This window comes from Dromiciops gliroides, chromosome 3 (assembly GCF_019393635.1).
Source record: "Dromiciops gliroides isolate mDroGli1 chromosome 3, mDroGli1.pri, whole genome shotgun sequence".
Taxonomy (NCBI): domain Eukaryota; kingdom Metazoa; phylum Chordata; class Mammalia; order Microbiotheria; family Microbiotheriidae; genus Dromiciops; species Dromiciops gliroides.
Window position 1 is genome coordinate 41,353,773 of NC_057863.1, and position 12,482 is coordinate 41,366,254.

General features: G+C 38.6%; 1 protein-coding gene across 10 annotated transcripts in view; it reads right to left on the reverse strand.

Moving 5' to 3' along the window:
• PEX5L (peroxisomal biogenesis factor 5 like) overlaps positions 1–12,482 on the reverse strand; it is a 283,585-nt gene that overhangs the window by 101,461 nt on the left and 169,642 nt on the right. For 6 of the 10 annotated variants that reach the window (XR_006355533.1, XM_043991865.1, XM_043991870.1 and 3 more), the window contains one exon: positions 10,632–10,736. The exons of the other annotated variants lie outside the window; for them this stretch is intronic. Coding sequence is in view for 5 of the 6 variants with exons in the window: in XM_043991865.1 (XP_043847800.1) it covers positions 10,632–10,736 (105 nt within the window). In the remaining variant the exon portion in view is untranslated. The remainder of the gene's footprint in view (positions 1–10,631; positions 10,737–12,482) is intronic. 10 annotated transcript variants of the gene reach the window in all.

A 12,482-nucleotide genomic window follows, 5' to 3' on the forward strand; every position in this document is an offset into this window, starting at 1 on the left:
ATGTTTTAACTTCTAGAGTAGTCAACAGAAGTGGTTTCTCGAGTCCAAGGATGTTGCCTTGCTTCTGTCAGTTCCATTTTGTTTTTTCTCTGGCAGAAGGACCCATGTATTGTGATATAGACTTGAAGGCTGCTGATAACCATGGCTCCTTTATGAATTGTAGGTATTTTTCTAAATAAGCAAAAGGGAAGGATGTATTTAATGCTTAATTAGGGCAGGGATTGTTTCATTTCTGTCTTTCTATCTCCAGAACCTAGCATAGAGCTTGGCAAATAGTTGGTGCTTAATAACTGCTTTTTAATTGATTGAACTATTGGTTGGTTGAATGCTTACTTGGGTATTGATCATATAAGGGGTCCACTTAATTCGATTCATCTGTAGCATGAGACTATGCCTCTCTGATGAATCTCAGTCAGGAGCCAGGGTGGGTCATTGGGATTCACAGTCTGCAATCGGATGGTAATGAATGTGAGCCTTTCTTGATCTCTCTGAGCCTTGGGCAGCTCTTTTAGCTGCCAGGTTATAAACAGGCTATGTATGACTTGTGGCCAGGAAGGATGTTCTCTCACAACTGAAATCATAGTAGTCCTGGTTAAGGGAGAAGCTTCAAGAATATCCTTTCCTTTGAGGGTTCAAATCTCACTTGGGAACATTTTTCATCTCTCCAATAGCTTTTGTCTGTCTTTGATGGATGAAGGTCCCCCAGTAGTGTTGAGACAGTATTCTAAGGATGTTCCCATAAACTAAAAGGAGATTGCATTCTAGCATTACTGGTATCCTCATTACCATCCTATGCCTTCCACTGAAACAAATTTGAATGTTTTGGGATTATATACTCATGTTTTAGAAAAATACTAATTGAATTTAGCAGAGCGTGAGCTAGCCTGGGTTTCTGCTATGACTATATTTGCTCATATAAAAGCCATCATTAGTAGCCAGAAATGGAGTTGAAATGTCCTGCATTATATTTTCTGGAAAATACAAAACTGTTCTTCCCCTTCCTCTAGGTTTCCTATGGGTTCTGCCTCTTGGGAAGCAGTGTGGTACAGTGGAAAGACTGCTGCTAGGTGTTAGAGGAACTGGGTTCAAATCTAGTCCTGCTACCTGGGTGACCTTAGGCAAGTTAGTTAATCTCATCTGTATAGCAATGAGACTGATCTCCATGTCCTATACGGTTGCTTCAAGCTCTAAATCCTTGAACCTAGGATCCAATACATAAAATGATTGCTGTTCAAGCTTTTGAAGTCTAATGATGTCTGCTGTACTTATCAGCTATCTATCCCTGACAATTCCAAATAAATATAGATGCTGACGGAATTATCTCTTCTGTAATTATCCACTTCATGGTTATTGTGGCATGGTATGCTTCTCACCTCATGGAGGGAGCCATATTTTATGTCATGAAAGGTCAATGGCTACCTATACAATCTTTAAAGTTTATTGAGCCGGAAAACATTAATAGCTGAGAAGGTGCTCCATTATTATGATACTACATCATGCTTTTGAAAGGTAAATGAATAGTCATCACCAAAGTGATCCCATTGACCAATGGTCTCTTAACGATAGGGATTATTTCACCTTTGCCCTTGTATCTCCACCTTTGGCTTTTGTGTTCTCAGCACCTGGATTTAAGACTTGGCTGAAATATCACCTTCTGCAGGCGACCTTTCCTCACCCCCTCAGCTGTCAGTGTCAGATTATCGTTCAGATGATCTCATCTATACACAAAAGACAACAAGTAACCATGGAGCAGCTAGGTGGCACAGGAGATCAATTCCTGGGCCTGGTGTCAGGAAGATCTGAGTTCAAATCTGACCTCAGACACTTACTGGCTGTGTGATCCTGGGTAAATCACTGAACTTTGTTTACCTCAGTTTTATTATCTGTAAAATGATCTGGAGAAGGAAATGACAAACCACCCCAGTATTTTTGCCAAAAGAACCCCAAATGGGACCACAAAGAGTCAGAAATAACTGAACAACATATACTCTATGTATTTCTTTCATGTAACTATATAATTATATGTTGTCTTCTCCATCAGATTATATGCTTCTTGAGGGCAGGGACTGTTTTTTGGCTTTTGTTTGTATTCCTAGTGCTCAGTGCAGTACCTGGCACATAACAAGAACTTTATAAATGCTTGATGGCTAATGGACTTAGTAACATTTCTGGCACCTAGCTGACACTTAATGAGTGCTTCATAATTGATTGTTTTAGGGTTTTTGTTGTGCCACCCAGATCCATGCTACACTCATCAGCAGACATGTACTCAACAATAAGAAAAATACAACATATTCAACCCAGGCTGGATTGGACATCTGTGTCAGGAGCAAGTATAGGATCATATGCAATGACTGTTGGAAACCATTTTTCTTTGTTATTGCCATTTAGTTGAAATAAGAATAAAAGTTAATAACCAAACAGGTCAAGCCCCATTGGCTATAACTTCAGGACTTCTCAATATGGTAAGAATATTAGGTAAGTATAATTTGTATAACCTTGACAGGCTTTATTATTGTTTTCAATCATAAATTTAGACTAAATTAAACTTAATGTGCAGAAAAAATAACTAAATATTCATTGCTTCCCTAGCAAAGTGTTGCCCATGATGATAAATATAAGGAATTGGTTTAAACCAACTATATCTTCAGGAGAACAGCAGAAACCAGTACCAAGGGTGTTAGATTTCTCTAACTTATGCTCAAATATAAGTTATATAGAGCTTATTGTCAAGAATAGGCTTGACAAGAAAATGGTATTACGATATAGGAGAGAAAAAATCTCAGAGTGAAAGAAAAAAGGCAGAGGATGTATTATTTACATAAAAATGTCATAGAGGAAACTTAAGAAAATAGGATGGTTTCTCTACAGAAAACCCACACATGGGAGGCAATGGATGAGGCAGTCAGGTGAATAGGACAAGAGCACTAGTCTTGAAGTCAGGAGAACCTGGGTTTAAGTTTTGTCTCTGACATACACTGGCCCTGTGCAAATCACTTAATCTATCAGTTGATTCTGGACTGTATGTTGCAGGGAAGGTATCAACCTGTTTTCATAGAGTGAGTTGTCTGCCTAGGAGTTCCTTATGGCCATGAAATCTTAGGTCTGGTTCAAAAAATAAAAGGAAGTGGGATGGTTTGTTCACATTAAAAACCTTATGTGGGAAACAAGGAAGTGGGATGGTTCATCCACATAAAAACCATATTTGGGAAGCAATAAGGCTATTTTTTCTACATAAAATTTCATATAGGAAACATAAGGCAGTAGGTTGGTTTAGCTACATAAAAATCTCATAGGAAACAACCCTCATAGGAAACTAAGGAAGTGGGTGGGTTTCTTGGCAAGCTTAATGCTTGTAGGCAAATCTGCTGAAAGTTAACAGAAGGGTTTCAGCCTCTTTCCATCTCATTCAAACAAGCTCTTCTTTGTGTTTTTTTTTTAACAGAAAGATTGCTTAGAAACCCCTGACTGTCTTGATGGTTTGAGGGAAACAGAGGACCAGAAAACACAGAATTAAGAAATGGACCTTTAAAATGTGAACAATGCTAATTCTAATCACTCTTATTTTCATGTTATTTATAGGAAAAGCAAGGTTTCTATTAAGTAGCATTCATCTAATTCTTGTGATATCTGTCACTCCCCTCATCCTGGGGATCTCATCTCCTAACATACAGTTGATCACCACCAGCGTCTATCTTCCAGCCCTGAATTCCTTGGGTTGACTTTCCTGAATACCCTCCTAAGCATTTCCTTCATTTTTCTGCTTTCTAGGTCAGTGATTTTTTTCTCCCACTGGAATCTAGTTTGGTTCATATAAGGATTTGGAGGATGAGCAGGGTTTCTGAAGTAGGGTATAGGGCTTAGGAAGGAGGTGGAAGAAAGCCACAAATGAGAAATGGAAAAGTAATTGGGAGCAGAAATCAGGAGAAGAAATGAATGACAGATGAAGCTTTCTTTGGTTAGAAGGGAGAGAAGATGGGGGATACTGCTACCAGATTTGGAGTCAGGAAGATCTGAGTTCTAATCCCGATTCAGATACTTCCTGGATATATGATCTTTCCCTCTCTGGGCCTCAGTTTGGACTTGATGGCATCAAGCGTTCTTTCTAGCTCTAAATCTATGAGCTTATGAGCCTATAACATCCTAGGTCTAGAGCAGGTGGGAATATGTTATTGTAACAGTATAGGATAGTGATAATGTGGTCTATAGAGAATATGCACTGCTGAAGGGTACTGGATGTGGGCCCAGAAGAATGGGGTTCAAATTCTGCCTCCATTCCATAGGTCAAGTCATGTTTTATCTCTTTGCCTCACTTTCCTCTTCTGTAAATGAAAGGGTTGCACTAGAGGACCTTCCAACTCTATGTCAATGATTCCAAGATTAATTCTACCTTCCTGGGTTGGATTTCAAATCTGTTCACAATTGAAAGCATTCTTGGTCTTCTGTGCGCCTACGTCCAAGTCAACAGATTTGTTGCAAGGGATGGATCACCTCCTTGATCTAAATGTCCTTTCCAAAGCCCCTTGTTTTCAAAAAAGAGAAACAAAGGGACCTGGAACATCAGGAGCCATTTTCAAACACAAAGGGGTTGAGGCTTTAAGTCTTTTTTGCTTATATACATATTTAATATTACGTGTTTGCAATTTATCCAAATGTGTACATTTTAATTTGGGGACAAAGGAGATCCATGATACCTCAGATACTTTGGTATGGATCTCAAGCCAAAATGAATTTTAAATAATGACAAAAGGGCCTCCTAGGACATGTTCTCATGAATGATGGGTCACCATGTAAGTTTCAGACCAAAGGGACCAGATTAGTGTTTGATTTAAAATGGAATATTTCAGTTTCATTTCTAAGTAGGTTAGAGAAAAAATTTTCATCTGCTTCTGTCGAATTGAAAAAAAATGGAGTTAAAAAGAAAACCACTAAAAGCAGACTGGAAAATGAAGTGTCAATACCTTTTTTTTACCCTTTTCTGTCAATGCTGATTAAAAAAAAATCCAGTTAAACAATTCATCTTTTTTTTTTCTTACCATGAATGTGAAACAATTAAACATTCTGAAGGTTTTCTTAATTAGTTTCTACATGAATGGAAAGTGCTCAGATCTGTTTTTAACACGGTGTAGGAGTTTGTGTTTGGAAACTCCCCATATGCCTTTTTTTGTTCCCCCCCCCTAACATTGTTGATTCAATGCAGGTGTCACATTCATCAATTAGACTCCTGCTTGGAGTTTTGCTACTGAGTTACCTGCTTGGGACCAGATGAGCTTTGTCCTCATTTAGAAAATCATCTCAAACGGAATCATATTTCAATGCACTTGTAAGAGGCCCAATCAATAGGATAAATAAACCAGGCGACCTATCAGAAGGTACTTAGGAATCTATTCCCAGCCCAACAGAATTCCAGAGTTTTGAGGGGACCTTAGAGTTTCAGGTTTTTCTTTGATGACTTTTGACTATATAATGCCTCCTCCTTCAGCTTTCTTGACCTCGGTTCAAGTGGGAGCTAGTAATACCTCAAATGGTTTTCCCACTGGTTCTCTGGATTTGGAGAGGGATTATCAGGCTATAAGTATAGGTAGTGGAGGCAAGCACATAGGATCTGCGTAACAAATGCTTGTTGACTGAACCCAGTTCTTTTGAGAACACATGAAGTATTCTCTGGGTACTTATGGTAACTATATACAACATGGCCATGGGAGATATCTGTAGGTGACCCAGAATCTTTTTGGCATGGAGGAAAATGAGTTAGTTTATGAAATATCCTATGCCTTGGTTGCAAATGTAATTATGTGAAAATAGGGAGAAAGTTCTAGAACTGAGATTTCATTAAAAGAGGGTACTCCTAGGTAAGGAAATCCCCTCTACCAACACAGTATAATACCACATAGTCTTAGAGAGTTGCCTGAACTAGAAGGCTGAGAAATTAAGTGACTTGCTAGGGTCACATAGCTAGTATGTGTCAGACATAAGACTGAAACCCAGGCCTTCCTGGTTCTAGAGCAGATTCCCCACCCATTAAACCACACTGCCTCTCTATGTGCCAATACTGACCAAAAAACTTCCCTACTAGTAGATATGACTTGTGAAAGAGAATTTTATAGATAAGATATTGTGGGAATCCTAATATATTTTAATTTGTTCTAACGAATGTAGTAGAACTTAGTTCAAATGAATGATTAGTATTGATGATATGAAAAGAAACAAGGCCCTAATCAATGTACTGCTGGTTTGGGGACTCCATGGCACTGGGAGAGGGAAGAGTGGGCAGTTGCTGGTGTCTGATCAGGAAGCTTTTCTCTATTCCTCTGCTTTTTACTACAATGAGGCATCTGTGGAAGGCAGTGACATATATATGGATTATAGCCTTGGGGAGAAAGAGATGGAATTCAAAGATATAAGAAGTGAGTAGATGGTTAGTTTATGGTGAAAGGTGATAGACATCAAGACTGGTCTTGGTGTGGAGGGGGTTTGAATTAGGGAATTAAGTTAGGGGTTGTAGAGAACTATTGTTAATTGGCACGAGAAGAGAAAGAGCACCAGGAAAGAGCAAGAGGGTCTTGGCAGAATGGCAATAGCTGGCTTCCTTCTCATCACGCCCCAACTCATTAACTTACAGTGACTCCCTATCCCCTTCAGGACCAAATTAACAGACTGTTTGGCTTTTGAAGTCCTTTGTAACCTAGCCCCTTCCTCACTTTCCAGTTTTCTTATACATTATTTTCCTCTGTGTACTTTCTGACTCAGTAACACTGCTGTTCTTCTTATATCATACTCCAACTCTCTACCTTTTCTGGGATTGTCCCCCCTACTTTCACTCCTTGTTATCTACTCTCAGCCTATAGTCTTTCCTGCTATTGTACTTAATGAAAAAGTTCATCTATTAAAACCTCATAAATTCCATATCTTTCCTCCTTCAAATACTCCATCAAACTATAAAGGCTCATGGACTTAGAGCTGGGAGAGATCTTGGTGGCTGTTTAGACCAACCTCTTCATTCTACAGGTAAGGTAAATGAGGCTCAGAGAAGTTGCCGAATATTATGGAATATAAAGTGACAGAGATGGGATTTGGATCCCTGTCCTCTAACTCTTAATCCCAGATACTTTCCATTGTACCACACTGTCTCATTTTCGCAGTTACCTAAAATAGACTCATTATGACTTCTTGGCCTCTGTACTACATGGCTTTACTTATGTTTCCCTGAGATTTGTGCAATGTGTCAGTCCAGGGTCATCTGAACCCTGGCTTGTGTGATGTGCCTGAGTCTTTGCTGGTGCTGGGTCCATGCATTCATAAAGCATGAATGGGTAACAATCACAATCACATAATTCTCTTGGGTGTTTAGAAATTATTGAGTTCAAAACTCATATTCAACCCTATCCCTACTTTGTTCATTAAACTAGAGACAAACCCATGGGCTGAAGCTGGGGGTGGGAACAAGGCTGAAAGGTAAGGTATGGACTACAGACATCATACCATATAAACACAGCTGATAGTCTAAAGCTTTGTGGTTATAATTTGGTCTGATGAATGATCACTGAGCAAACAAAGGGTTGTATGTTACATCAACTTAATTCTGAGTGGCTCTGGGTGATTTTCCAAGAAACTCAACTGTGTCCAAGCAAGCTAGTTAGCTTCCAACTTGCTAGTAACTCATGACATGAAACGTCAGCCCCTCTCCCCCCACCAGACCATGGATAGAGATGATTCTACAAAATGGGGGCATGGACCACTCACCACATTCTCACGAACAAAGCACCTCAAGGAGAGGCTTGATGTAGAGACACCAGCACAAAAATGCTTCAAGACACTAATACATTCATACACATAGACTAAGAGAGCAAAATATGACATGGGACATAGATTGGATGCTATGGCCATCATGGGAAGTACTCACTTTTTCAGATCATCCTGCTTCTTTTTTTTTTTTTTTGGCTGGTGCACACCACTGGTGCATAGCAGGGAAGAGTCCATGTGGGTGTATCAAGTAATAAAAGTGTGCATTCAACTGAGAAGTAACTGGATAACAGCTGTCACTGAATCAATTTGTTTTTTTTTAAAATCACCTAGCACAACAGGTGCTGAAAATGTTTATGAATAGGTGCTCTCATGTTGCCAATTCATAAACGAGACAGTGTGCAACAAGAATAGGATACATGAAAGAAAGCAGCCCAGAACCTTCATGCAGCAATGCTTTAACTGATTGTCAAAAGCACATAGCAACAATAGACAGGTGTTAAAGGAGGAACTTGACATACACTCTTTCCTGAATACAACAGGGCAATCATGGCTTTGGACAAAACATTTTGTCAAGATCCTGGGAAGAGTAGTCACTTTGAAAATTTAAAAAGGATAACTGGAAATCATATAATTGCTTGAGAAATATCCTTGTTCAGGAAAAAGAGAAAGGGAGTACACTTGACCAACTCATGTCCCAAAATATGACATATGGTGACTAGGGACATTGCTGAAGAATAGAACTAGCAGCAATCTGCTGGATCAGATATGCCCATCTATATGGCTCATGGATATCTGGAACCCCCAATGCATCCATCAGTCTCTGCCATTCATGTGGCAGCCTCATGAGCAGCTGGGAATGAAACTGGCTAGATATTTTAGCTGAGATGATTCTGCAAAGGTCATATAGACTCAGAGTAACTCTGCCAGGCATCTAACGGATGCAAAATGGAAAGTGGGTGGAATAACTAGAGTCTGAAAAAGTTGATAAATACCAAGCAATGGCATCAACATGTTCTGTGCATCATCAAAATTAAGCTTCCCTATTTTATAGATTAAAACACCCCCGTCTCTCTCTGTCTCCTCTCTCTCTCTCTCTCTCTCTTTCTCCCTCCCTCCCTCTCTCCCTCTCTCCCTCTCTCTCTCTCTCTCTCTCTCTCTCTCTCTCTCTCTCTCTCTCTCTCTCTCTCTCTCACACACACACACACACACACACACACACACACACACACGCACCCAAAAAACTTAACAGCTCTGAAAATATAAAATTCAGCCAAAGCTCCTTGGCTCTCTTTAACAGACGTTTTCCTCATCCAATTTGGATGTAACGTGTCATTATAATTTTCATTACTTACAACATAACGTTGAGGATAAAACAAAACCACATATGTTTTTAGCAGCTGGAAAAAAGATTTGCTGATGGAGTAAAGTGAGTTGCTAAAACATAGCTTTGGGTATAAATGCCTTCTCTAAGGGTCTTCATGGGGCATATCAACTACAGATATGTCCTGTTAACTGAACTAAATCATCGTATTGATTGGATTTGGAAAAAGAGATGTGGAACATAATATTGTAAGCTACATTATACATTCAGTGCAAATAAAAATTTAATTTCATTTTAGAAATAAAAACTGTCATGGCAGCACCACAAACTGGAGGTGGGTGACTTTGTATGTTCTTTTTTTGTTGGACATGGTAGGGGGAAGTAGATCTGTAATTTCATTGGTGCAGGAAACTCCCCATGTGAAAACTTACTCCAAGGAGGCAGATTGGCGCCCACTTCTCTAATTTGAATCAGAGAATCATGAAATTATAGATTTAGAGCTAGATGGGACTTTAAGGGTCATTTAGTCCAACCCCCTCGTTTTGTCAATGAGGAGACTGAGGTCCAGAGAGTTTGGTAACTTGCTCAAAACCTCACGGGTAGTAAGAGGTATAACTAGGATTTGAAACTAGGTTCTCTGATTCCAAATCCAATGCTTTTTCTACTGTATTGCATAATCTTAGAGGGTTATCTGCAAGCATGGAGAATTTAATGACTTGCCCTTGGTCATACAGGTCATATATATCAGAGGCAAGACTTGAACTCAGGTCTCACTGATTTCAAGGCTAGCCCTCTATCCACTATTCCGTGCCACCTCTCTATACAAATACGTATTAATTTTGCAGGGTGATTCAAAAACCCGGCTGCCTCCCACACATTATCAGAGAGCCCCTGCACATATGCCCAAATTTGCTTCTTATAATTAAGTTATAACAAATGCAAAAAATGGCCTCCTTGTGCTGATAGAGTAAATAGTGCTTATGATATCAAGGTCACCATGTAGGCAAAAATTTGCACAAGTAATTTCTGGCAAGTGGACTTTTGGATCACCCTTCAAAGTTAGTTATCCGTAACAATATGTGTATACATATGTTTGCAATGCACATATTCACAACATGGATATATTTAACATTTAAGAAAATCAGTTTAGAAAGTCTACTGGCAAACTGACATATGTCTGTGGGCTCTATGTCAAATAACTTTGTAAATTGGAATTTGCATTTAATTTTCTTTTTTATTTGAAAGTGCTTTAAAATGAATGGTTATCCATTTCCCAAAGGTTCTTTTCAATAGTCCTTCATAATGAAGAAACTTTTTTTTGGTATTTGTATGTATACATATATTTAAAAAAAACAACTAAGTAATGAAAATTAATATCCACAATTAAGTACTAAATTGCATTTTCTCTCCCTCCCGATTTTCCATTTTATAATTGTTTCAGTGAAAACTGTCTCTATTGTTTTGATTGGTTCAAAAGAGTGAATGTTTCTCCACTAGTTAAAAATCAGTCACTGATCAATGAACATATGTCAGCTTCCTACTGGAACCCTATTGGTCTGCCCACCTGTGATGTCATAGTAAGGAGGGGCTTTTCTTCAGCAGACTCCTCCCTCGGTATCTCCTTCATCACCATGGCAACAGCCTTATCGGCTGCCCTAGAGCTTTTCCCCTATAACAGTGAAACCAACAATGACTTGGGTCAGGAGGAAACTTGAACTTGTTATTTGTTACAAGAAATTCTAACTGGTTAAAGAACAATCCACAACATAAATGAAGAGTAGGATGGTAGAAGGAAGTCTCGAGGCTCTTGGCTGAGAACAAAATACACAAAAATACTGGAAAGGAGATTTATGAACATCTAGTTAGTGTTTACAACTTTACCACGGACATTATACATGTCATATTTAACCTTACCATAGTGTTTTATATTTGTAATATATTTTAAATGCAATTTCAATGGCAAAACAATCATTTAGAAATCCCTCACTTATGTCACATCTTCCCTGGTAGAATGCAGGCTCTTTGAGGGTTGGGATTATTTCTGTCATTGGATACCCATTGCCTAGGATAGTGCCTGGAACTCTGTTGGTGCCCAGTAAGAATTTGGTGATTTATGGATTAATTGAATGATAATGGTACATCCAATTTGAGGTGAAGAATAGGGTTGGACTACCCCAGAAGGTCCATGTCCAGCGGACCATGTTGGGGGTAGCAAATACTCTAATTTACCTTGAGTAGAGTGGAAAATGAATGGTGGTTTTATAATATCCCAATTTGTCCAGCCTACTGTGGAGTGATAGGTAGTCTGACCATGGATTCTTTCTTGACTATCAAGATGTCTGAGACCAAGAAATTAGAACTGAGTTATAAAGATGTCATTCTTAAAGAATGTTTGTTGTAAATCTGGACATGAGCCAAAGAATGGTTAATGGGTGAATTAGCAACTACCCTCCCCAAAGACAATCCTTGTAGAGTAAATTATCACAGTTCCATAGAATAACAGGATGACAGGACTTCATATCTTCCCCAAATGTCCCATTATTGAGTTTGGAGAACTTAAGTTTCTTATCATTAAAGGCAATGGGGAACTTAGAAGACTATTAATCTGCTCAAAACTCCATCTGCTAAGCATGTAGATGCCTCTCAGGTGATGCAAAAATTAAATGATCTTTCAAATATTTTACCAAAAGAAAATAAACTTCACTTTTTAAGATGTGCTTTTCAATTTTTTCAGTGCTTATTTTCTCATCACCTTATCTAAGCAAGGGCTTTCCTAGGGAAGGGGAGTTGGACCCTAAAAATGCATCTAATGGTTTGCCTTGGCAGTATACTGAAAAAAATGACAATGGTGTTCACAGGGATACTGCAGTATCCTGTACATGGTAGATTAATGAGCTTGATGGAATTTTGTTGTCCTGTATCTGAAAAGGGCAATATTTGCAAGGGTTGATGTTAACCTGGAAGGCTAAGATTATTTTGACAACCACAAAACAACAAAAGGAAAGAGAACTGTAGACATTCTTCTACTAGGGTACAAATATGGCTTCCAAAGTGTATCTGATTAAACAAGGTCTCCATTTAAAAGGCACCCACATCTTTTTTTTTTTTAAGAAACCACTATCTAATTTTCTCACCCTTTTCCTTCACAAAATTTAAAAGCTAGTAATTTATTTCTGAGAACAATTATATATTCTCTTCTCTGTGAGATTAAATTTGAGAATGTGTAAAATTGCCTAAGATGTTAGAGATTTTTTTTAAAGAATCTAGCATTCTTAAAAGGAAATGTCTCTTTGTTTCCAGAATCTAAGTATGGGATTTCAGAAATTTCCCCAACCTTCTCAATGGCAGCCATCCTCGCAGGCATTTTGATCGCAATGGCACATAGTTCTTGACCTATGTAAGACTAACCATATCT